At 35.9% G+C, this 27,002-nt stretch overlaps 1 protein-coding gene across 1 annotated transcript in view; it reads left to right on the top strand.

Moving 5' to 3' along the window:
- ARSK (arylsulfatase family member K) overlaps positions 1–22,952 on the top strand; it is a 35,980-nt gene extending 13,028 nt beyond the window's left edge. The window contains exons 4-8 of the mRNA XM_025992883.2: positions 3,843–4,125; positions 6,912–7,083; positions 10,036–10,260; positions 18,381–18,605; positions 20,987–22,952. Coding sequence (XP_025848668.1) covers positions 3,843–4,125; positions 6,912–7,083; positions 10,036–10,260; positions 18,381–18,605; positions 20,987–21,261 — 1,180 coding nt within the window. The 3' untranslated portion in view covers positions 21,262–22,952. The remainder of the gene's footprint in view (positions 1–3,842; positions 4,126–6,911; positions 7,084–10,035; positions 10,261–18,380; positions 18,606–20,986) is intronic.
- Positions 22,953–27,002: the final 4,050 nt, after the last annotated feature.

Below are 27,002 nucleotides of genomic sequence, written 5' to 3'. Positions count from 1 at the left end.
TCAAAATAAAAAACAATGGTTCTCAAACCAGGGCAATTTTGACAAGCCTCCCCACCGCCCCACCGCCCCACCACCCCAAGACATTTAATAAGGACTGGGGGAATGCTGCTGATATCTAGACGGAACAACCCACCTACCATCTGCCCCCACCCTGCCTCCAGCCCAAAAGCAAAGAATTATCAAGCCCAAGATGTCAATAGTGTAAAGATTGAGAAAACATAATGTAAAGCTAAATATTTCTAAATCCACAAAACCAAAGAGCATGTTAATTTGGAAGTGTGAAGAATTTGGAGGTATTTTATATAGACATTTTAAAAACTAGATTTCTAAGATCAATACAATTTAATAATAAAATTGAGTATTAAGTAATAGTCCTTAAAATACTAAAAGATGATCCTTATTTAAGTTACAAAAGTATAGTCCAATGTATTTTATTCAGCCAGCACTTAATTGAGCCAACTATTACGTACCAGACACTATTTTTTAAAGGATAGGAATACAGTAGTGATCAAAACACAAAAATCTCTAAACTCAGGGAACTTACATTCTAATGACATCAGAAGTCAAGTTAAATAAGCTGCTGTCTTCTCTTTCCTAGCTAAAAATTTGAAAGTTTAAAATCTACAATCAAATCCTCTGTCATCCTACTTCCACTGAAATTAATCTGTTCTCAATCCATGTCACTTCATCATGTTTTCCTGAAGCCGAGTCATACCAGGCAATTTTCACTCCTCTGAAACAAATGAAAAATAAAGGCCTACTTCCAAAATGAGAGAATTGCTTTGGGAAATTCTTAAGCTTGAACCTTTTGGCAAACAGGAAAGTGAAGCAAACTATGAGCTGCTTATACCAGTCGTCCTGTCCCTGTCAGGCCTCCAGACTAGAAGCACAGGCTTTCTCAATAGAATCACAGTGACTCTTGGTATATATCTCATCTATATCTACTATTGTTTTATGATCTAAGATCATATATACCTTTATATTGTTTTTATCCATACCAAAGAGGAGTTTCTTTTCCTTATAATAAAGAAAGGCATCCATTCCTTTGGTCATTTTATTTTTTTAAATTAAAAAAAAAATTTTTTTTAAGATTTTGTTTAGTTATTCATGACAGAGAGAGGCAGAGGGAGAAGTAGGCTCCGTGCAGGAAGCCCGACACGGGACTCGATTCCAGGTCCCCAGGGTCATGCCCTGGGCTGAAGGCAGTGCCAAACTGCTGGGCCACCCGGGCTGCCCCCTTTGGTCATTTCAGAAGCTTTTGTAGAACCCACACCACTACCACCATTCTATTATCACTAATGAAATTCAGTATCTAGAACAGTTTGCATTATTCTTGGTGCATTCTCAGATAATTGAAGATAATGAAAGAGTCTGCTGCTGTTTTAATTATTCCGGTACTCTCATTTCTGATGATTAGCAAATTCTTGGCTGAAGCAGCCCCTGGGGCTACCTGCAGAATGCTGTCTACCATAATTCCTAGATCAGTTTCTTGAGACCTTAGTGGATAGCTCTGAGCCTACAATCTCATTACTATTCTTGGATTTTTTTTCCCCATTTAATTACTAAACTTTAATATATTATGTTTAGCTGCCTATAATGAAGTTTATAACTCCTACTTTGGCCAGTGTTAGCCATTTGTGGAAATTTGTCTCAATCTATTTGAGAAGAGCCTGGAGCTATCCAATAATAGGGAAATTTAACTTTTCAATTTAACATTAGCATTAGCCAGATATGAGCTAGCTAAAGAGACTTGTGGTTTTAAAAAGGAGGTTAAAAAAAGTCTAGATAACTATGGTACAGGGCAAAATATATTGCATTCTGTTTAAAAGAGGAAATGATCACATCCAGATTTTTTTTTTCAGGGGATGGGAGTAAAGGCTGTAAAGTACTATATTTAATTTATTCTAAGGTGGTACCTTTTCCTTTTTCACAATTTAAGGTATCTCTGAAATTGCAATGCATCTTACCTAGTGACATTACAAAGTTCTGTTTAGTGTAATTGGCAGTATTTTTCTTAATAGTATATGTATATATTTTAAATAGTATATATAGTTTTAATAGCATTTAGATTTGATGAGCTTTCATAGAGTAGAACATTACTAAGCTAAAATGGACAGGAAGGAGAAATTTCCAAACAAAGGTATCCAAGCAGGAAAGTACAAACCTTTTGGAGAACATTGGATAAACCAGAATTACTGTAGGGAAGATGAAAGGTAAAGCTTTCAAATGTGAGAAGGACTTCAATAACAGGTTCAAGCAGCTGGAATAAAATAACCTGCATGTTTCATCTGGTAAGCTGAATTTGAGAATCTCCACAAATTTTTTGTTCTGTAAAAAAAGACAAAAACAAAATAGTAATAACAACTTTGGAATGGCTCTGTTTTATTCTTTTCATCCTTGACTATATGTTTTGGTCTCTGGTGAAGTCCCATGATTATTCTACATGAATTTTTTGAGTTCATGTAATTTCTTGATTGATCCAATTTGTCATCCATTCAGTCTCCCTGTGTTCCTCTAAATATTTCCAGCCTTCCAGGTGGCTCTTCTAATACCTACATTCTATTGTAGTTAGCCAGGAAAAATGGAGAACTTATTTTTACTATGTTTTTAATATTATTACATACAAAACATATTTATAATAAAAACTATTAAATATTTAAAATACAAAGTATAGGGATCCCTGGGTGGCGCAGGGGTTTGGCACCTGCCTTTGGCCCAGGGCGCGATCCTGGAGACCCGGGATCGAATCCCACGTGGGGCTCCCGGTGCATGGAGCCTGCTTCTCCCTCCGCCTGTGTCTCTGCCCCTCTCTCTCTCTGTGACTATCATAAATAAATTAAAAAAAATACAAAGTATATTAATATTAATATTTTATATTACATATAATAGGTACTACTACTAATAATAAATTATATCAGTGGCAAAAAAATCCATGATTTTCATCTTATGTACAAATGTATCTATGAATTAAAAAAAGATTCTCTTACTTCTAACCTGAATTTGCTAGAGTTTATTCATTCCACTAAAATAGACTTTTTTGAGTGTTCATGTATGTGAGAAAGATAGATGACAGCCTTTAAAAAATAGTTTGTGTATTTCTCACAACACTGAGAGAAGAACATTTAATGGAAAGGAGTATGGATTTCTTTCTCCTTTTATAGAATACATTAGGCTGATACTGAAACTTGCAAGGTCATTATCCAGAATTGTAATGTTTTCATTCAGGAGACTTACCTGAGACACCTCTAGCTGTTTAAATCCCATCAGAAACAATAATTGTGTATGCGTGTGAGAGAGAGAGAGAAAATCTTAACTATAGAGAATAAACTAATGGTTACAAGGGGGGGTGTTGAGTGAGATAGGTGAAGAGGATTTTAAGAGCACTGAGTAATATATGGAATTTTTAAATCACTATGTTGTACCCGTGAAACAAATATAACATTGTATATTAACTATACTGGAATAAAAATTAAAATCTATCTTTCTTCTGACAGAAAAAAAAGACAAATTGCTAGAAAATTTAGGAGAAATACTAGGAACTTGAAACATTTTTTATTTTATTAAATATCTTGCTAATAAGAAAAAATAACCCTTAAAAATAATCAATCTTAGTTTTAAAGAACACATAGGTGACTATTTGATTCTTGTCATTTTTTTCTCCCTGGTTTTTGTGTTTGCAAGTCTCAGTAACTCTTTTAATGAGATCTAGTGTAGTGAGCCTGAACATTTACATGATTGAGTCTAAAAATCGTTTTCCATATTGCTTTCTTATATTTATGTTTAGTCAGTTTTTAAAATCTTTTTTAGTACCTTATAATACACCTGTCTTTTTGCTTCCTCAGCAACCGTGTTGAAGCATGGACAAGAGATGTTGCTTTCTTACTCAGACAAGAAGGTAGACCTATGATTAATCTTATCCCTAAAAAGACTAAAGTAAGAGTAATGGAAGGAGATTGGAAGAATACAGACAGAGCAGTAAATTGGCTAAGAAAGGAAGCAAGTAATTCCACTCAGCCATTTGTTCTGTACTTGGGATTAAATTTACCACATCCATATCCTTCCCCATCTTCAGGAGAAAATTTTGGATCTTCAACATTTCACACATCTCTTTATTGGCTCAAAAAGGTAAGTATGTTATTGTGTGCTCAAAAGTACAAGTTAACATTAAAGCTGTATGTTGTTGGTACTTGCCCACTGCTTCTTTTATTATCACTTTTAAAGAAAAATTTGAAAATTCCATATGTTAGCAAATCAAATGTGACCAATAACTGATTGGCAAAAAACAAAGGGGGCAATTTTACAAAGATAAAATAAATACTAAAACTGAGCAATCTACTTATGAGTTGAACACATTTGCATATAAATGTGTCTATTAAAAAAAAGAAAGAAACTCGGGTACCTGGGTGGCTCAGTTGGTTGAATATCCAACTCTTGGTTTCAGCTTAGGTCATGGTCCCAGGGTCCTGATATCAAGCCACGGGTGGGGTTTTGCACTCAGTGCAGAGTCTGCTCAGGATGCTCTCTCTGTCCCTTTGCCCGCCCCCCCCCCCCCCCCCCAGCTTGTGAGCTCTCTCTCTCTTAAATAAATAAAACCTTGGGAGAAAAAAAGAAACAAACAAAAAGACAATTCTCTTAAGAATGCAGGCAGTCTCCACTTGGCACAGTTCCAGGGTGGCAAAAGTGACTATACAAGCTGAAACTGTACAAAGAGATCTCAATAATCAATTGAGAAAATGACCATTTTTCTAGGACTCTTAAAACCATTTGTCAAAACATTAAATTGCTCTTATTTTTGGGTTATAAATGTGTAGGGAAATAGAAAAAAACATTTATGTTTAAACATAAAAACATCTTTTATGTTTTTATGTTTATAAAATGTTTAATACACTGTAACTGAAAACACTAGAAATATTAAGAATTAAACTGTTTGGCATTTTTGTAAAAAATCAAGAATTTGAACAGTGCTTGCCTTCTCAATGTGTAACAAGATTTGGGGCAAACATCTTCTCTGAGTCTTGGCAGACTGTCCTGTCCCTTTCTAAATGTGGTTCACCTTCCAATATTTTACCCTTTGTACTTCCAATGTCATGATATACCTCTCTGAGTTCCTAGTATTTTTTCCAGTGTCACTTTCTCTAGGATATCTTCATCCTATTGTTTTGCAACGACCTTCCCATTTTTATCAGTGAGTGTGTCTCACTAAGTTCCTCTGGCTGCATAACTAGAGTGTATCAAATGATGGCAGTGTCAACATTCCCAGGTTGGCAGTTTTTTCTGTAAGTCTAGTTAATGTTTGATTCATATTCTATGTACAGTGTTATTACTTTTTTATTTCTTTACTGTACATTCATCTTTTTGTTAAGATTTATTTATTGATTCATGAAAGACACAAAGAGAGAAGTAAAGACACAGGCAGAGGGAAAAGGAGGCTCCCCACAGGGAGCCCAATGCAGGACTGGATCACAGATCCCAGGATCAAGCACTAAGACAAAAGCAGACGCTCAACCACTGAGCCACCCAGGCGTCCCTGTACATTCATCTTTTTTGACCGGTCCCCTCTTTTGATTATCCATTTTTGTAAAATGTCACATGGAGTTATCGCTGGGAGACAAGGAGATAGCAGAACTCCACACGTAGCTATATGTATGCATACTGAATAAAAGATATGCAGTGACCAATCACTGACAGACTTTGAAAAAAATGACATGATTAATCCCTGATTGGGATACATATCTGTAATATACAAGGATTTGTAGTCTAAAGACCTAGCAGTATTTGAATGTGAAAGTTTGTACTTTATGCGGTAACTCACAGTTAATATACTTTGGTAATTAAAATTTGTGTTGTTGGGGGACTGGTGTTATTTAATTAAACTGTGGTAAATGAAATCCGTGCACATCTGAACCATGCAAATGAAGAGTACGTGTGTTTTGAAAGGTATCAACTTAAACTGAATTTAAGTTGCTTTAAAAACTCTTAATCAGAGGGATGCCTGGGTGGCTCAGCAGTTGAGCATCTGCCTTTGGTTCAGGGCGTGATCCCGGGGTCTGGGGATCAAGTCCCAAATCGGGCTCCCTGCATGGAGCCTGCTTCTCCCTCTGCCTGTGTCTCTGCCTCTCTCTGTCTCATTAATAAATAAGTGAAATCTTAAAAAAAAAAAAAAAAAAAAAACCTCTAATCAGAAATGCTGTTTAGTGAATCCTAATTCAAAGGAAATAATATCAAAATTGTAGATACTTCATGTCTTCTAAAAGGTTGTAACTGAAAAAAATAAAAAATAAATAAATAAAAAATAAATAAAAAGTTGTAACTGGTTCTATCTTGAAAGATTAGTACTAGCCTAATGAACTGAAGCAGATAACTTACAAATAAACAGTAAGTAGATACCTGAGTTTTTTTAGTTACATGACTAAAAAAAGTATATGACTTAAGCTTAGTGTTGTTTTCACCAAGACTATAAGCATTCATGTGTTTTCAAAAGTTGTACTGTTCTTAGCAAACATTTGGCTGTCTCACTAGATATTGGCAATTTTACAGGCGAACTATTGGGAACGGAAATCTCAGGCTGTTGAGTTTGGAATTTTGAGTCGGTCACACACTATATTAAAAAGCTTGGATACTTTTTGTGGACTAGAATACTGTCTAATATACCTCATGTTTTTCACTGTCATGTAAATTTATAAAAATAATTTTCACAACTGTGTCACTATGTCTACAGATATTAATATACACCTTTCATTGTTACTGGGAATAGCAGTTTGTTCCTAACCATGTATTTGATTTCCTATTTTCTTTACATAACTCGTAACTATTTTCTTCTATAATCCTAAGTAATTAAGCATTGTCTAGTTCACCATACATACTTGTTGGAAGAAAAGAATATTACTACCTTGTTTTTCTCTCCTTTTTAGGTTTCTTATGATGCCATCAAAATTCCAAAGTGGTCCCCTCTGTCAGAAATGCACCCTGTAGATTATTACTCTTCTTACACAAAAAACTGCACTGGAAAGTTTACAAAAAAGGAAATTAAAAATATTAGAGCCTTTTATTATGCTATGTGTGCTGAGACAGATGCCATGCTTGGTAGGTGGTATATTTAATATAATAATAAGCGATTAAATGAAAAAAAGGTATAATATTTTTCCAACAAACTGGTTGGTGACTTGTATGAACTGCTTCAGATAATGTTTTGTAACAGTTGCTTGATGCTAAAGGCTTGGAATAATCAAAATCCTGACATATAAAAATTGGATAATTTGTACTATTAATTGTGGAATAAAAAGCTTTTTCGATCTTAATAATTCATAAATGCTCAGATCTTTTCATAGATAAAGACAGGATCGTAGAAGGCTATTACCTGCTTGACACAAAACTTTTTACCTGCTTTAAACAGGAATCAGTATTTAACCAAACACAGATATATATGTAACACATGAGAATTTTGTGATTTTTCCCAGACTTGAAATAATTAGATAACAAAACCATTCTTCCCAGGCCCTTTAGAGCAGGGTTTAACTAAACCTAACATCAGTTTCCCCATGTGTATTCTGGTCCAGAATCATATTGAATTTCCTTCCCTAGTTTAGCTCAAAACCCTATGTGCTCCCAGAAGAGGATGGTCAAGAAAGTGTTTTTCCTATTCACTTGTAGAGTTAATGGCAGTTTCCAGTTTAGATTGGAAGACCCCCTGTTTTTAAAAAAATCCATTTTTCTAACAAGTTGTTTTCATATTTTGCTATAATTTGGAACAAATTGCATTAGTGAAGTATGGAAAGTACCTCTTCTATACAAAGTAAATTTTGAGAGTGAACAAGTGATGGGCTATTTCTTAAAAAGCATTCATTGGGCAAAAATAGAAAAGTATAAAGCAGAAAGCAAAAAATATATATGGATAAATTATTTTACCAAATATAATATGAATTAAAAGTCCTAAGGAGGGCCACCTGGGTGGCTCAATCCTTTAAGCACCTCCCTTTGGCTGGCTCACGTCGTGATCTCAGGGTCCTGGGACCAAGCCCCACGTTGGACTCCCTACTCAGCAGGGAGCCTGCTTCTCCCTCTTCCTCTGCTTGCTCCTCCCCCTGCTTGTGCTGTCTGTCTCTATCAAATAAATCAACAAAATCTTTAAAAAAAAAAAAAAAAGCCCTAAGGATTTTCCAAGTACTCAATCTTAAATGCAAATGAGATTTTAAAGTAAATTTCTTTAATCCTAAATCCACACAAAGGTTGAACTGCTTTTCATATTTTCTGATGTTGGTGAATATTCACCCACTTGCACTCTGGAAATTACTTTGAAAGTTTGCAGCTACCATTCATCTGTATCTACTAAGGTGAAATACTATATATACATAATGTTGCTTCAAGAGCGTGGGAATACCTCTTAAAGTTTCTTAGAGAAAATATGCAGCAGATCACTTCAACTTACAAAGTTTATGAAATATGTCATATCTTGTCATAGCCACACTAGTCTGGTCACCAAATCGTGTATTTTTACTGTTCACTGTGTTTGCGCAACAAATATTGAACGCCTACTAGCTAGCGATCAGGCATTATTTGGGGCTCTGGTGATGCTAATTGAATATTATGAAGAAATCACACTTTAATTAAAAACACTAAGCTCTTGTTGCTCCACCTCAGAGCCTTTATATTTGCTTTTCCCTCTGCCTGGGATGCTCTTCCCTTTGCTTTTTTACATTATTTTGTCTATTTACTTGTTTACTGTCTGCTTCCCTTGAATGAGGGGAGCCTTGTGAGGGCAGGGACTTTGGTCTTATTCAAGATAGCATCTTAAGTACCTAGCTTTGCATCCATGGTGCCTAGAACACAGTATGCATTCAGCAAACATGTACTGAATGAGTATAAACACCAGTCCTTTTAACACGTTGTTGGAATTCCAGCAGAACACAAGTTGTAGAGGCCTTAAAGGACAGCCATTCAGTCCACCTGGAGGAGCAGGCAATGTTTCACCAGGGAAATAATGCCTGAGCCAGGTCATAAAAGAAGAACGGGAATCTGTCACATAGAAGGTGGGGGAAAAGGCATTCAACACCAAAGAAAGAAGAGAATGTACAGAGGCAAGAAAGTCTAACCTAATTATTACTAGTTCAGGGAGTCTAAGTAGTTTAGGACTATGGAAGATAAAGGTCTAGGGGGCAGTTGAGGCTGCTGAGCTTGCTAAAGAATTAGACAATGGGAAGTTTTGAAAAAGTTCTAAGCTGGGATATGACATGATCAGATATTTTAGAAAGACAGCCCCCCAAGTGGTATCAGAGTTAGGGAAGCGGTATGGACGGGGGCAAGAAGACCAATTAGGAAGCTGTTAGAGTTGCCCAGTTGAAAGATCCTGATGGTCTATACTCTGTAAATAACTCCATAGAACCATGGGTCTCAGTGACTGGACCTCAGAATCAGCTGTGGGTTTTGTTTTTAATAATATAGTCCCCTGTAGGCCAGATTCAGGAACTGCCAAAAGGGATGACTCTTCTCTGTAGACTGTGCCTTACTGATTCCATGAAGAGGATACTAAGAGACAGGAACTAGTCAGAGAAATATTACTGTCCAGGTATGCCCTACCCAAGAATATGGTAAATCTAATCTGTCAGTTGGGGATTTGGAAGAAAGAGGAGCAGGGAGGAAGAGTTCTGACCCCCATGGAGCAGAAACTGTGGGTTGGTGGCAACATCAGTCCCTTCTTTGTCTGAGACAGTGCAGTGCTGACATCTAGAGTTGTCTTTCTTTTTTCATTTAAATCACCACGGGGGGAAAAAAGTTTTCCCCCAAGCTCTGAGAGGAACACAGAAACCAAGCCAGCATGATCTCCAAATAAAGAAACTTATCCTCTCAGTACTGTATTTTCTTCTTCCTCTCCTGTCAGATGAGGAGCAGACACATGAAACTTGGCCTAATGTACTTGAGAACACTAGATAACATTCAGATGTTAAGAAGCATCCTCTTGCAAAGTAGGGTTGTTACAAGCTTACTGTGATAGAACACAAACTAAAAGCTAATTAAGATTTGTCTTGATTTGTATCTTAGGAGAAATTATTTTAGCTCTTCGCCAGTTAGATCTTCTTCAGAATACTATTGTCATATACACCTCAGACCATGGAGAGCTAGCCATGGAACATCGTCAGTTTTATAAAATGAGTATGTATGAAGCTAGCGCCCACATTCCACTCCTGATGATGGGACCAGGAATTAAGGCCAACCTACAAGTATCAAATGTGGTTTCTCTTGTGGATATTTACCCTACCATGCTTGGTAAGTAACACAATTCAGTAAATACTTATTTGTAATAATGTTGGAAAATGAATAAGCAAAGTAGTCAGAGATTTGCCAACTTGTTCATAACCTTGAACAATTCTTTTAACTATGAGTCAAATCTACATCTGAAAAATGAGGCTAATACTCCTCAAGTTCTGTAGCCTTCATATACTAGTCATTTTTCCCTTCAAAATATTCACAACTAAGGACATGACTGTATACAGTAAGCCACTGAAAATACTCAGGTTCGTAACTTCATAGATTTGTGTATCACGTGATTCTCTACTACCATCTCTCAAAAGTGTAATTTCCTTTTGGATTATTCCATCCATTTTGCAACTAATCATCTAAAACTACAGTTTTAGAAAAGTATGAACATGTTTCTCCTCAGAGTCTTTAGATTGTTCTGTGCTAAGTACTTTACTAGCTTCTTAATGTCTATATGCATAACCATAGGTCTAGGACAGCAATATTTGGGTAGGGGTAGTTAACAGTTTTTGTTGCAGGTAATAGAATCACACCATCAGCAAATTCAGATGAAATTACATAGAAATATTAGTCTCTATCTAATTTAGCAGACTACTTTAAATTCAATAACATTTAACTACTGAAATTCTTCTAAGGCACCCCCAGGTGCAAAAAGTACCACCTATTTATAAATAGATTTTGCTGAAAGAAAAAGATAGTGCAACATAAGATATGGATATTTAATATATGTATACCGAAGAGTGAAAGAAACATGTATTTGAAAACCAAAGAGGTAAGAAAGTTCCTTTTTATCTCCTTCCTTCTGCTACAAGGACTTTCCTTCATTTAACTAAAGACTATTCCAGGGTCTTAAAATTCTTTATGGTTAATTTTTTTCAGTGCCTTTTCCCTTTCTCTTTTATTTTACATCACCTCTTGTATATTTGATCACACTTCTTTGTCATTCTTTTGCCTGATGATATTTTTAACCTCTTCAGTTTCCTCATTCTCATTTGCTGGTTCCCCTATATCCCAAAGCAATTATCACACTTAGCTGTATCTCTGACACTTTCAGGCTCCATCAATTTTCAGGCAATTCCTATTACTTCCTCATTTCTGTGTTGATAAGAAGGGTATGCATGATTATGTGGGTTTGTGTCTCTCTTATTATCACCTTTATAATCTTAGAATAGGTGCTTCCGGACAGTGGCATCTCTTTACAGTTTCCTCTCCAAGTTTTTCCTCCTGTAGAAGTCTTCCCACTCCATTGCCAAGTTTGCTGAACTTTTTTTTTTTTTAGCCCTGTTCTGTTTTCTTGAAGGAGAGTGACCAAAACTGCAAACGATCATCAAAGGTTGGGATGATTCTTTTTCAGTATTCCCTCAATATATTTCATAGTGATATTTGCCATTTTGTCTTTCTGACTATAGCAGCTCAATTGACCATTATGTACAATGATAGAGTGAGTCCTACTCTATCTATGCTTAGTTGGCCTATCACCTAATATGATTAACATGTACTGTTTGAGTCATTTTTTTAAAGGATTTTATTTATTTATGAGAGACACAGAGAGAGAGGCAGAGACAGAGGCAGAGAGAGAAGCAGGCTCCCCACAAGGACCCCAATGTGGGACTCAATCCCAGATCCCGGGATCACACCCTGAGCCAAAAGCAGACGCTCAACCATTGAGCCGCCCAGGTATCCTAAGTCATTTTTTTTAAACACTATTTTATATTTGCCAACAATGCAGATTTTCTACTCTATAATTTTGATTCACCATTAACACTACTTGCCATTTTATACATCATAAAAGCTAAAAGGCATCTGCAAGACTTTACAATGAAAAGTTTCACAATGTATTTAGCTAATAGATTATATAAGAAAATACTAAAGTTGGTTAGAATGAGGGAATTTATTACCCATCTAGGGGAACACCTACCTATCCTATGCCTACTTTGTTATATGACAATTAAGCATTTCATTTGCCAAAATTAAGCATTCCCAGAAACTCCTCCCATTCTTTCTCTACTCTTCTGGAAATTATGTAGCTTCTCTCCAAATTCTTTTCTCTGCAATTTGTTAATTATTACAATTTCCTAAAACTCACAGTTCTATGTAGATTTTTGCATTTCTTTATCTTTCACTGATTCTTCATAATAGATTCCTTCTGAGTCATATTTCCCTACAGGATACATTAACAACATTTAGGTCATGTGTTGATTAGACCTTCCTAACTACAGTAAAGGAAATTAAGCCAAAATTCAGTGTCTCTCTAATTCTGAACTGGAAATTAGCATCTTCAGGCTTTGCACAGTTTGTAGTATGTTTGATTGGAAATATTTTTATCACCAAAAGGGAAGAATTACATTTATGGGGTTGGGGCAGAAAAGAGAATATCTGTGCATGGGTCCTTTTATATAAAACACTGAAACATTCTACTGACCAGATGTTAACCAGAGATAGGGTAGAAAGAGAATGATGGAGGGGTGCAGCAAGAATCTTATTTTGGAGCCAGGAAACAACACAGCAACATTATCATTCATCTAAAATTAATCATTTTGCAAATAATAAAGGCTTACTGTTAATAGAGCTCTTACAAATCCATATAAAAAAGAGAAATACCCTAAAAAAATGACTGAAAGATATAAACAAATAATTCACAAGAGAAGATACACAAATGGCCAAGATATTTTAAAGATTCAAACTCAGTAGTCAGAAAAATATTCAACAAAAGATACTAATTTTCTTTCACATATAGAGTTTGCAAAGATTAAAAAGAATTATGAAAGCTTATATTGGAAATAGGCCTTTTCTTATTCTGCTTCTAGGAGTATAAACTGGCACAGATTTTCGGGATGCAATGTAACATTATGTTCCAAATCACTCAGAAATACGTACACTTTTTGAACTAGAAATTCTAACTTTAGAAAATAACCTATAGATATATATAAAGATTAATCTCCATGGATATTTATTATAGTATTATATTAAGTTAAAGAATTAAAAAAAAGAAAAAAAAAGAATTAGAAACAGTACGAATGCTAAGTAGTAACAGAATGGATAAAAAATACTCAATTTTGAATGGCGAAATGATCTGTGAAAATGGCCCCCCTAAATTATTGAAAAGAAAATGTAGGTTTTAAACTGTATAAATGGGGGGGGGGGGTTATTTACTGAGATAGGGTGTATGGAATTTATTGTCCAAATCAGCACATTTTTTAGACTGTTAACAATTATACCAGGATTAAAGGCATAAACAGTCTACTGCCTCGTTGAACACTCTCACCAGCCAACAAGGCAACATTGTTCTCATAGACTATGTGTTATCTGATGTTTCATTCAACCTTTTAAAATGAAATTGTTCAGTACTGAAGAGTTTAAAGCTACTTCAGTGAAGATTAACTCAAAAATTAGACCTGTAGGACAGTACATTCTATTTCACCTCTGCTTAATAAATAATACATACAGATTATAACATATCTACAACGGACTTTTTATTTTGTGATTCTTCTAACCAATTAGGAGTTTATAACAGATATAAAGCATAATCTATTCTTAGATTCTAAAGGCCTTTTCTTTATTAGCTTAGCCATTGATGTATTATTTTGTATGAATCTAAATTACACACCAAGTATGGGATTAAATGTCTTAGATCAAAGCCTCAAGTCAGACCTCCTCTTCTCTTAAGTCCTATGGATCTCATAAATATATAAAAGATGGTGATTGAAAACACCTCAAATAAAAGGACATTAAATAGGAAATACCAATTGGGATTCCTGCTTTAATAAATCTACCTTACTATGAAGTGCCCATTCAAATTTAAGAGGCTACAATGCTTTTAATAAAAAGTCTGAATTTACAAATAGTTTTTAAAAGGTATTTTAACTATACCTAAAACATATTTCATAGTATGTTAACTAGCTGGAATTAAAATAAAAACTTGGGGAAAAAATGTAAAAGGTATTCTAAGAGTTTTTTCCCTTCCTATAAAATGATATTTTATGATAAAGTAGAAAGGGTTATTCTTAGTCTGTTTATCTTAGCAGGTACTTTATGGTATACTATCACATAAACATTTTCTTTCTTTCTTTTTTTTTTTTTTTTACATTACCATTTTCTAATGCAGAAAAGTACCATTTTTGTGAACTGGAATTCTTTACCATTAAAGTTGATATCATTGTAGAGATTATTCTTTAAAAATTACTCCCCCATATATTTTCTTTTCTAATAACCTATTATTAGCATCTTTTGGCTCAGGTAGAAATAAAGGTAGTCTCACTTTAAAATTGTTTTGATTTTCTCATTTAAATTATTTTCATGTGAATTTTTTCTTTTAATAGTTGATCTTTTTTGTAAGACACCGCCTTCCTCTAATATAAAAAATAAATCCATATTTTTTGCATTGTGAAAATGTAATTATATAAAAATGCAGTTGTGTTTAAAAGAACACTTAATTGTGAAGGATTCACGTTGCAAAACCCTTCCTGTCACAAGATCTTAGTGGAGGGTTGGGAAAAGCATTCTACACAGATGATTTTGTTTTTATTATTTAAAAAATACTGCGAATTTGAGTAACGATAGTAAAGCAAGACTTGTGTTGGGAGTACTGAAGAATCCAGAGATCTTGGAGCCAGACTGCCTAAATTCAAATCCCTCCTTCAGTTTTGGCCTCGGGCGAGTTACTTAAAATCTCTGGCCTTCTTTTTTTTTTTTTAATCAAGAACATGTAAATAATAGTGGATATTGCAAAGCTTAGAACAAAAACTGGGACATGGCAAACAATTAAATGTTAGGCATTATCATCATCATTTTTATTCTTTAGAATGCCCTAAAACATCTACATAGTTTGCATCACTGCCATACCAGTGTAATCTTTTATCCACTTGTATGGTCAGGAAGAAATATAGTCTTCTCTCTCTTCAAGAAACCATCATATATATCCAGGCCTGCCCTTTTCCCCATTTGTTTTAAATTCAAGACACTTTTATTAAGAATACTGCAGTTACTTTTAATCTTTGCCTCTACTACCAAGAAAGACGAAACTTACTTAAAACAGAATTTATAATGACAGATGTGCCAGAATAAAAAACATAACGAAAAATGGTTTTAAACAAAGATCAAAGAGCTTTTTGAAATGCAGTTTAAGCTAAGGGGCTTTTTAGGAAATCACTGATAAACATATGAGAAGTGAATACCCAGTTTCCTGAGGCACAGAAAGTTAATAAATATGTATTTACTAAATACTGTGGATATTTGACATGGGTTTTATTCTTCATCAGTTTACAAAGGTATATTATACAGCTACTATGAGACTGGAAACAGGCCCCGGTTCTCTCCTGCCTGGCCCTGGTACAGCACCTTCCCGGCACCGAGCTGCTGCTCAGACCACTTTGGGTCAGTTCACTCTGTGGTAGTTAGCACCAGTCCTGCTCCACCTCACAGTCCTCTACTGGTTTCCCTCTCACAAAGAGTAAAATTCAAAATCTCTCTTTGGACCTGGGGTTCCAGCATGATCTTTAAGTCCTCTTTAACAGTTTCCCCCCTCACCTACTCAGCTCCAGCCAATCAGGGATCCTTGGTGTCCGGGGAACATACTAAGCAGGTTCCTGCCTCAGGGTCTGCACGCTTGCTATTCCCTGGGAGGGGGGATGCCCTTCCCCCAGATACCTACAGGATTCACCCTAGCCCTTCCTTGGGTTTGTTTTTTTTTTTTTTTTAAGATTTTATTTATTTATTCATGAGAGACACAGAGAAAGAAAGAGAGAGAGGCAGAGACACAGGCAGAGAGAGAACCAAACCACGCTCCATGCAGGGAGCCTGATGCGGGACTCGATCCCGTGACTGCAGGATCACGCCCTGGGGTAAAGGCAGGTGTCAAACCGCTGGGCCACCCAGGGATCCCCTCCCTGGGGGTTTAAATGTCACCTCCTCAGAGAGGCCCTCCCTGAATACACTATATAAAACAGCAGCACCTGGACACATACTCACCATCATTCTCTGTCCCCCTTACCCTGCTTTATTTTTCTTCATTGCACTTAGCACCATCTGACATGTCTGTCTGTCTATCTCCCCACATTAGAATGTAAGCTCTAGGAGAGCTTATCTGCCTTGTCCACGTTGTTTCCTCACACCTGGAACAGCACCTAGGTTGTTGAATTAAAATTTAAAAATACTTAAATGTACTCTTAGCCCAGTTTATTGCTGACTTCCCATATAAACACAGAACCATGTAAATTTCCTTAGCGTTCCAAACTTCTTTAAGAAAATTAGGCTAAGAATAGATCTAAAATAAGGTATTTCTAAATATCAAAAGTTATTAAAATGCTGACTATAGGAACTTCCCAGTCCTGGGTATATGCCCGTTGGTCCCTGATTTTCCAGTCATCGCTGAAGGCCTCCTCTCTCCCTTCCTGAGCCTAGCTAGTGGTGCCACCTGACGGCTGCCAGGCAGCCCGGCCTGACCAGGCCTGTTCCCCTGCTACCTGCATTCCTTAGGGTAGACCTCACTAGTAGCCTAAGGTCTTGTGGCTCACGTGAGCTTTATCTCAGGCAGTCCCTTTCTCTCAGGCTCCTCCTCTTTAATGTCCTTCCTACTTTTTGTTTTTAACCAGTTTGCTTGCTCACTTGTTTTCTTTTCTTCTTTCTCCAAAAAAGGTCTGTGATTATGATTGGTTAGCAAAAGATTAGCACTATACAGATTTTTAAATTACATGTGAAACATGTACCTTCAGAAGATTTATAGAGGTCTTTGTCTACTTTTTATTCTCCTTTAATTAGCCTATTTTTCTTCAGATACTTACAGCCAAGTTAATTTTCCTGTTCAATTTTGTTTAACTCCTAGCTAGCATTGCTGATATATTACTTCCTATTTTTTACTGGAAATACTTAGTTGTACCTATAAAACATGGAACATGGAAACCAGAAAAGAGGTGGAAAGGCAACTGCCGGCTCATTTTGGAACTAGCCCAAGTACAATATAGGAAGGATACAGATATTCCTATCTACAGGAAGAAGATTGAGTTCCAAATACCTTAAAAGCAATTTTTTAAAAATACCTCTTTTTAAGTTAGACATTCCTCATGCTATTGTTTTATAAGTTTATATTTGATAAGGGGAAAATAAATTATTTTCCCTAAATTGGTATAAGCCAAGATTTCCAACATATGTTCTGCAAAATACTAGCCCCTCAAGATGCTACTTGAGGGTAAAAATGTTATGTCATCAAATAACTTTGGAACACATAGCATATCACACTTAAAGGTTTATAGTATACATCAGCAATAAATTTACGTCTACAATAAATTTACCTACTTAATTTTAATCATTGTTTGCAAACATAGAGGACTATTAAACCCTTTATTTTTTTTAAGATTTTATTTATTTATTCATGAGAGACACAGAGAGAGAGAGAGAGAGAGGCAGAGACACAGGCAGAGGGAGAAGCAGGCTCCATTCAGGGAGCCTGATGGGGGACTTGATCCTAGGTCTCCAGGATCAGGCCCCAGGCTGAAGGCGGCGCTAAACCGCTGGGCCACTGGGGCTGCCCTAAACCCTTTTTTAATATAGATCTTACATCTTAATATCTGGCAGAACTGATGTGAGAACCAACGGTAATTATTTATCATTCAGAAATAAAAGACTGATCAGTAGCTGTTAAGGATTTCCTGTCAGGCACTGGTCTCAGAATTTTACATAAATTATACTTAAACCTTAAATAAGCCTATGAAGTACAGGTATGATTATTATTCACCCTTTGTAGATGAGGAGCCTGAGGTTCAGAGAGGTTAATATCATGCCCAAGGTCACAAGGCTGGTGCAGTAAGCATTTGGTTTTTTGTTTGTTTTTTTAAAAATATTATTTATTTATTCATGAGAAACATAGGCAGAGGGAGAAGCAGGCTCCATGGAGGGAGCCCTATGTGGGACTCAATCCCAGAATTCCAGAATATGACCTAAGCCGTACACAGATGCTTAACCGCTGAGCCACCCAGGCGTCCCATGGTGCAGTAAGCATCTGGATGTAGGCAGGTCTACTTACAAAATCTGTATGTGGTCTTTGGTCTCCACAACCTCTAAGGATGTCATTTATGAGTGTTTCAATTAATGAAAGAATAAGTTATTTAAAAATATTGTGTTATTTTGTCACATAGATATTGCTGGAGCTCCTCTGCCTCAGAACCTGAGTGGATACTCTTTGTTGCCATTATCATCAGAAATGTTTGGGAACGAACATAAATTAAAAAACCTACATCCACCCTGGATTCTGAGTGAATTCCATGGATGCAACGTGAATGCTTCTACCTACATGCTTCGGACTAACCAATGGAAATATATAGCCTACTCTGATGGTACTTCGGTGTTGCCTCAACTCTTTGGTAAATCTGTTGACATATTTTTTAAGTGCAGTATTATATGTAATGAGCTGACCTCCATAGTGTTGCTCAAGAGATCCAGTCATCATTAGCTAAATAATACCTGCTGCTTCTCCTGCCAGGACATCTACAAAAGGTTTTCCACATGAGGTGCAGCTTCTTTGCAAATCATCTGAATTCCAGAGCAAGTGCCCTAAGGCTTTTGATCAGGGTCTCAAGACTGAAACCAAGGTTTTCTTTGATCCAAGGTGTCCTCTAATATTCATGGTTATCTTTCCCAAACAGTAGTCAACACCCTCTCTTTATACCTTGGTTTCAGCTGTTCTGGAGATTAATCTCTTTATCTTGTAAAGCCTGACATTTGACATATATTATTTAAGAGGACACCATTATCCTCATTTTATAGAGATTAGGGGTCAAAGGGATTCAAATACCTGTGCAAGATCTCATAGTAAGTGGCAGAACTGGTCTAACTTCAGGTCTCACTTCAAAGTCCATGTTCCTTCCACTCCACAAAGATGCCCGCTAGCTAAACTTCTCTTTGAATTAATTTTTTTAAATTTTTAAATTTTTATTTATTTATTTTGGAGAGACTTATGCATGCACAGTGGGGAGGGGCAGAGGGAGAGAGAGAATCTCAAGCAGACTCCCCACTGAGTGCAAAGCCCAACCCGGGCTGGATCGCAGGACCTTAAGATAACCTGAGACAAAATCAAGAGTCAGATGCTTAACCAACTAAGCCACTCAAGCACCTCTCTATGAGTTAATTTCATTTATTTTTTTAAAGATTTTATTTATTTATTTGAGAAAGAGTGAGTGAAAGACAGAGCATGAGCGGGGAGGAGGCAGCAGAAAGAGAGGGAGTAGCAGGCTCCTCACCAATAAGGGAGCCCAATGTGGGGCTTGATCCCAAGACTCCAGAATCATGACCTGAGCCAGAGGCAGATGCTTAAGAGACTGAGCCACCCAGGCACCCTTATGAGTTAATTTTAAAGCAACATTATTAAATTCAGGTTTTACTTATCCTTTGCTCTAATCTCCACATAAAATATGCCCTTGTTAACATTGATTTCTCCCTAGGTTTCCTCTCTAGTTAGAAATGTCAAAATTATTAACTCTAAATAATTCTTTAGGGACTAAGCTGATTGACCTTGACACCCCATCCCCCTTAATTCTAAGAGCAGGAAATTCTTGGCTTCAAAAGGAAGTCCTTAAATTTTCATCCTGATGTGTAATGGGCATCTCTTGGTCATTCATTGCACATGTTCTACAAAACAGATGTGACTGTCAAAGGATCAGTGGATGAGCCTGTCTTTCCTGTATTCTCTGGGGTTTATCCACGGACTGCCCTTTCCTCCAAGAGGTGACTTCCCCATGTGAAGTCCTCTAACAAAGTCATAAATGTCTTCAGGGCTCTTCTGGCAAATGCACTACATAGGCCCACAGAGGTTTTTCCCTCAACATGTAATATGAATTTATTATCTTAAGTAAATTGTCATAAGGTCTTTGATTTGCTATTTTTCCAATTAGATTGACATGCAATTATATTTTGTCTTCCTTTTACCTAGGTAAAAAGGGTGTTTATATTTTGAAGTATTTATCATTATTTTCTTGGTGGTAGCAATTGAGATACATTCTTATTTCCATGGCTGTTTGCTCAAATGGACAGTGTTGATGAATTGAACTTTCAAAAATCCAAGACAAGATACTAAAATATATAGAAAACTATGAGTAGGTAAAGTTGCAAGAATATGACTTGACTATGTAAAGAATTATTGCAACTGGAAAAGTTTGGGGCTGTTGAAATGGGACAATATGAGCATTACTATTTTTTTTCTCTGTATGTCAAAGTAAGCAGAGCATCAAAGCCAGGAAGGATTAGGACTAAGCCAGCTCACTAGTGATAAGAATCCATGTATTTCTGTCGTCTAGAAATGGATAAGAAAAAAAAATGAGATAGCAGGATGATGGTAGGAAGGTAATTTGGACATACATGTAGAGAAGTGTTTATTTTTTTATTTTTTAAAATATATTTATTTATTCATGAGAGACACACACACAGAGAGAGAGAGAGAGAGAGAGAGAGGCAGAGACACAGGGAGAGGGAGAAGCAGGCTCCATGCAGGGAGCCCGATGTGGGACTTGATCCTGGGTCTCCAGAATCACCCTGGACTGAAACGATTGAGCCACCCGGGCTGCCCTAGAGGAGTGTTTAACCTTTGGTATAATATTTTACCATTTATACTGTCCTTCATCTTATTATGCTAATAGGAACTAAAAATGAAAATAAGCTCAAATATATTATGTCACAGAGTAATGACATTCTAAAAAATGTTTCTGTATCAGATAAATATTTTGACAGCTATTTAATTTTTTTCTTGCAGATCTTTCCTCAGATCCAGATGAACTAACAAATATTGCTACAGAGTTTCCACAAGTCACATATTCTTTAGATCAGAAGCTTCGTTCCATTATAAACTACCCTAAGGTTTCTGCTTCTGTCCACCAATACAATAAAGAGCAGTTTATCAAGTGGAAACAAAGCGTAGGGCAAAACTACTCAAATGTTATAGCAAACCTCAGGTGGCATCAGGACTGGTTGAAAGAACCAAGGAAGTATGAAAGTGCAATTAATCAGTGGCTTAAAACCCCTCTCTAATCCTAAAAAAATCTGAACAGAAGTTAGAAAATAATGTCCTAGAGCAACATATAGAGATATATGCTAAGAGATCATGATTAGCTTTTATATGTGTTTTAATAATTACTGATTTTTACTTATTTTTAAAGAATGTATTCTATTTCAAAATTAAGTAATCATTACAAAATTACATATTTTCAAAAATGATTATTCTCAAGACCTCATTCTTGCTAACTTTTAACAACTTAATGGAAGTAATAAAAGGATGGAAGCAAATAGTATAAAGTTATGTTCCTCTGAATAATATGGAATATAGACAATTTTAACAATTATCATATGATTTATGAACTGTAAAATAGTTACTTGTATTTGATGGTGTGATGAGTTATTTGCATCTGATGGGACATAAATCATTTGGATGTATTTGATGGGAGTATTTAGAGTATTTGATGGGACACAGATTCTGGATATGGCTGACGTTATTACTGTTTTTTTTTTAAAATAGGTAATATATGCACAAGGTACAAGTTTCAAAAGGTACAAAAGAGTTAATAATGATCATGAAGTCTCCCTACTTTCCCAGTTCCCCTTCCTGGGGCAACTGTAACCACCTTCCTAAGGATCCCTTTAGAGACACACTTGTGTACTAACAAACTTTGTATGTTTCCTCACACACAGAACAGAGCTTACTATACAAAATGTTCTGCATCTTGATCCTTTTTTCTCCCACTTAAAAAGACCTAGAAGTGAAATTGCTGGATTAAGACTGGGTCTAGCAAAATTACACCAAATTACCTCCAACGAAGTTATACCAATTAAAATTCTCACCCAGTGATGCACTTCTTTACATCCTTTGTCAACCTAATAAATAAAAAATAGATTATTTTTAATTTTTTAAATTATGAGTAAGATAATATTTTCCTATTTTTCTTAAGATTTTATTTATTTATTCATGAAAGACACAGAGAGGCAGAGGGAGAAGCAAGCTCCCTGCAGGGAGCCTGATGCAAGACTCAATCCCAGGACCACGACCTAAGCAGAAGGCAAACATTCACCCACTGAGCTAGAGCTACCCAGGTGCCCTGATAGATCATATTTTCATATATTTAATGGCTATTTGAATTTCCTTCACTGTGACCTTACCTATTTTATTCTTTGACTATTTTTCTGTTGCTCGTCTTTTTTAATTACAGGCATGCTTTTGGATATTATCTGTAATAGAAACTGCACTTTTTTTTTCCATCTTGGAATTTGTCTTTTGACTTTGTTCTGGTGGGGGTTTCTTGTTTTTTTGTTTTGCTAATTTTTTTTTTGTTCTGGTGTTTTTAACCTGTGCAAATTGGTATTTTCATGCTATCAGATTTATGAATTTTTGCTTATATGGCATTGGGATTTTGTTTCATACATCTTCAGAATGGCATTTCCCACTTAACTTCGTTTAGAGTTTTCTTTTTTGCCCCATCTGGAATGTATACCCATATTAGAAATCCGACTTTAGTTTGTTATTTTAAGAGGGCTAACCAAATGACCTTTTATTGAGTAAACTAACATTTGTCCATTGGTTAGAAAATGCCACTTTATTATTTAACACCTTTTATTGAGTAAATCATTTTTCTCTAATTTGAAATGTTGTTTTATCATATACCAAAGTCTTATTTACATTTCTATCTTTTCAGAACATTTTTTATCTGAAAATAAAGTGGACCAATCTACTTTGTTTACTGATGCAGTGGTCAATATCTGGTCAGACTAGTTCCTTTCCAACACTTTCTTTTTTCAGAGTTGTCCCAGCTACTCTTGCTAACTTAGTTTTTCCACACAGATTAAGTCTGTCTAGCTCAAAAATGGAAAATCTTTTTAGTCTTTTTATGAAATCATCTTAAATTTATAGCCTATTTTAGGGAGAATTGAACTCTTTATGATCTTCTATTGTTCTAAAGAATATAATACAGCACACTTTTCCCTTTCTTCAAGGTTTCTTTGATCTGTCTTAGCAGTATTCCAAGTTTTCTTCATATGGATCGGTTTTTTCAGAGATTTCTGGAAAAGTAAGGACCTTTAAAAAAAAATACTGCCTAGGCCCCACCCCATACCAATGAGATTAGAATTCTAGGGATGGCACCTAGAATGAAAATATACTCTAAACCCAATACGTTCTAGCAAAAGCCTGCACAGGAGAGTTGAGGGGGGACACTATTCTTCTTTGTCTTTTTCTGTGAACATCCCTGGCACTGTTCTTTCTTACTGTTCCATTAAGCTCTCCTAGCTGATGATCTTGAAGTGTAGGCAGAGATGAGTTTATTCCTAGTTGTTTTATTATTTGTTGGTGGCATGCTATTTTAAGTGGATCTTTCTTCCATTATATGTTCTAACTGGTTGTTCTTATATGCAGACTCTATTTCTACATATTAATTTTGTGCCAATAATATAACATTTTTTGGTACCAATAGTTTTTCAATTGGTATCTTCTATTTTCAGGTAAAAAGCTGGTCTGTAAATAATAATTTTACCTAACTTTTCCTTCAAACTGTCTTTGAAGTTTTCTTGATGAGCCACTTCATCTCCTTTGTTTACTCTTCTTCAGTGAATTTGTCTGAGCTTATCTGCAGTTATATATGAGTTTCAGAGAAATAAATTTCACTTCAGATACATTCTGAAGTAAAACCCTTAAGGAAAAGATCTCAATATTAGACTACTACAATTAAAATGAAAATATACAAATCTACCTCCCATCTCCTAGTTAAACCTAAAGAAGATGACATAGCTAATGTGTGGGTATATATGCTAATTACAGGGAAAAAATAAAGCAATGATAATAGAAATGTGGTTCTGAAACATCGGCATGTGAAGATAAATATACTCCATCTTGTTCTACCCAAGCCCTTCAAGATGCATTCATTGTTAGAATTTACCAAGCATCCACAATGTTTTAAGCATCTTGGAAATGGGACCATACTTAGGTACAACTGAGTTTTTAGGACAAAATCTAATTCAAACTAGTATCTAACAACCATGAAAGCAGAAAATGGAGAAAAAGTTGGAAAACTAAGACAAATTAATGCCAGAATCTGAGAGAAATTGACACTAATTATAAACTAAATTGAGGACAGTCTTTGGGATTCATTTTTATTACCTTCACTGCTCCACTCTGCTCCAGTCTACCATTATCTCCTGTTTGGAATTTTCCAACAGCCTCCTTGAGCCTGTCCTTGGCTTTCTTCAATCCATTCTCAACACAGCAGCCAATGTGATTCTGTTAAGATATATCACATCACTTCACTGGGCACTCAAAACCTTCCACTGGTTTCCCATCTGACTCTGTAAAAGCCAGGAACATGACAAAGGCCTACAGAACTCTGAACCATCTAGTTGCATGTTATCTCACAGGCCTCTCCCCCCTCATTCCACTTTGTTCATTCTTTCGGCCACACTGGCATCCCTGGGTTTTTTTGTTGTTGTTGTTGTTTTTTCTAGCACACCAGGCATGCACCACCTCAAGACCTTTGTGCCTGACAGTGCTTTCTGCTTGGAATACTGTTCGTTCCTGAGATTTCTACATTGCTCACTTGGCTACATCCTTCAAACTATTGCCACAATGCTACCTTCTCACAAGGACTTCCCTGGTTTATTTTTTCCCCATAGTAATCACAACCATCTGACTCAGCGTATATTTTACATACTTAACTCGTTTATACTGCCCCCCACCCCTCCTACCCTACCAGGATAAAAGTACCCTGCACAAGCATGGCTTTTTGTCATTTTTGTTTCCTAAACTGTCCCAAGTGCCTGCCAGGCAGAAGATTACTAAATACTTGAATTGATTTGCTGGGAGTAACCTCAATAAAGCAGAGCCTTCTAAAACCAGTATGTTCTAGCAAAAAGCCTGCACGGGAGAGTTGATGAGGACACTATTCTTTCTCTTTTTCTGTGAAAAAGGCCAGATGCCGAATATTTTAGGCTTTGTGAACCAGATGGTCTTTTTCACAACTATTCAATACTACCCCAGTAGCATGAAAACAGCAACAATATGTAAACAGATGAGCGTGGCTACTTTCCAGGGAAACTTCGTTTACAAAAACAGGATTTGACCTGTGGGCCACAGTTTGCTAACCTCTAGTCTAGAACAATGGTTCACAACTTTGCTGCAAACTGGAATTACCACAGGCTGTTTAAAAACTATTAATGCCTGGCTCCTATCCCCAAGCACTGAGAGTTTTGAAAGCTTCCCAGATGATTGTAAGGTGCAGCAACATCTGGAAACCAAGGTTCTGGAACCTTGTTATCCCAACTATGGTCTTTAAACCAAAAGCATCCAAATCAACTAGAAGCCTTACATGTTTTTATTTGTCTCTGTTAAAAAATAAAATGATGGATTATGTATTTATCCTTTACTCTTCATGTTTTCCATCTCATTAAACCTAGGGCATCCTAATAAAAACTACTAGAACTGATCAAATTTGTTAAATAGCTACATATACAAAAATAAATATACATCTATAAGATTAGGTAAAAAATGGAAATTAGGAAAAATATCTCACATTATGACAGTCAGTAAAATAAATTTAAGCAAGAGGCTCAAACCTAGATGAAAAAATTATAAAGCTCTACGAAGTGTGCAAACAAGGTAGGAACATGAAATGACAGCAAGTTCTTGTATGGGAGGATTTTATATTAAAATGTCACTTCTTCATAATTACTGTATAGATTTTGCACAATCCTTGTTTTAATCCGAATAGGGTTTTATTTGTTTTCTTAATCGAACTAAATCTTAAAGTTTTTATGGGGAAAAAAGTCTAAAATACCTATTAAAACTATGGAAAAAGAATACTAAAGTGAGACTATTCTCACTGGCTATTAAATCATACTAGAAATCACCAAATCAAACTAAGAACTTGTCACTGAGAGGCCATGAAAAATAAAGATATATCTCAACACAAACTAAGTGGAAGAAAATCAGTGTGGAACACAGACAAGATATAGACTCGTCCTAGAACCATTCCCTTGTACACAGCTCATATATTGTGGATATGTGTGTGTGTTTATAATTATGCATATTAAGCTCTCAGATAAGATTTTAGCTCTTTTAAAACACAATTTAAAGTTATAAAGCAGAATCTTAAATAATTCTTGGGTCAAAAAATTACAGTTCTATGCTATTTTTAAAATAAAGAAAACGAAAAAACTAAGAACATATGACACAACCAGAACTATACTCAGAATATTTTTAGCCTTAAACTTTTTATTATTAAGATGAAATAAAAATAAACAGTTCAAGAAGTTAAGACAATAAATTAAGCATCAAATTTTGTGATATTTATAGTAAAGGATTGGTTTCCTTAAATAGTGTTTTGCGAGTTCTGCTTTCACATAGAATAGGGAAAGTTCCAAGGGAATATTCCTCCCATATTAACAAAAATCAAGAAAAAAGAGACCCCTGGGTGGCTCAGTGGTTGAGCGTCTGTCTTGGACTCCGAGCGTGATCTGGGATCCTGGGATCAAGTGCCACATCAGGCTCCCTGCGGGGAGCCTGCTTCTCCCTCTGCCTGTGTCTCTGCCTCTCTCTGTCTCACAAATAGAATCTTTTTTAAAAATCAAGAAAAAAAAAAAAAGCTAGATAATCAGCTTTTTTTTTTCTTTTGAGCCTATCAGGTGCCTGCAGCTGCAAGGCAGCAGGTAAACTGAATTCAAAAGGGTGGCAAGCTCCCCCAAGAAGGGGAGAGCCATTCAAACTGGTTCACCTTTGGAAGAACATTGAGGGGGGG

This window comes from Vulpes vulpes, chromosome 14 (assembly GCF_048418805.1).
Source record: "Vulpes vulpes isolate BD-2025 chromosome 14, VulVul3, whole genome shotgun sequence".
Lineage (NCBI taxonomy): Eukaryota > Metazoa > Chordata > Mammalia > Carnivora > Canidae > Vulpes > Vulpes vulpes.
Note: the sequence above shows the minus strand (reverse complement) of the source record. Positions and strands in the feature narration are given on the sequence as shown.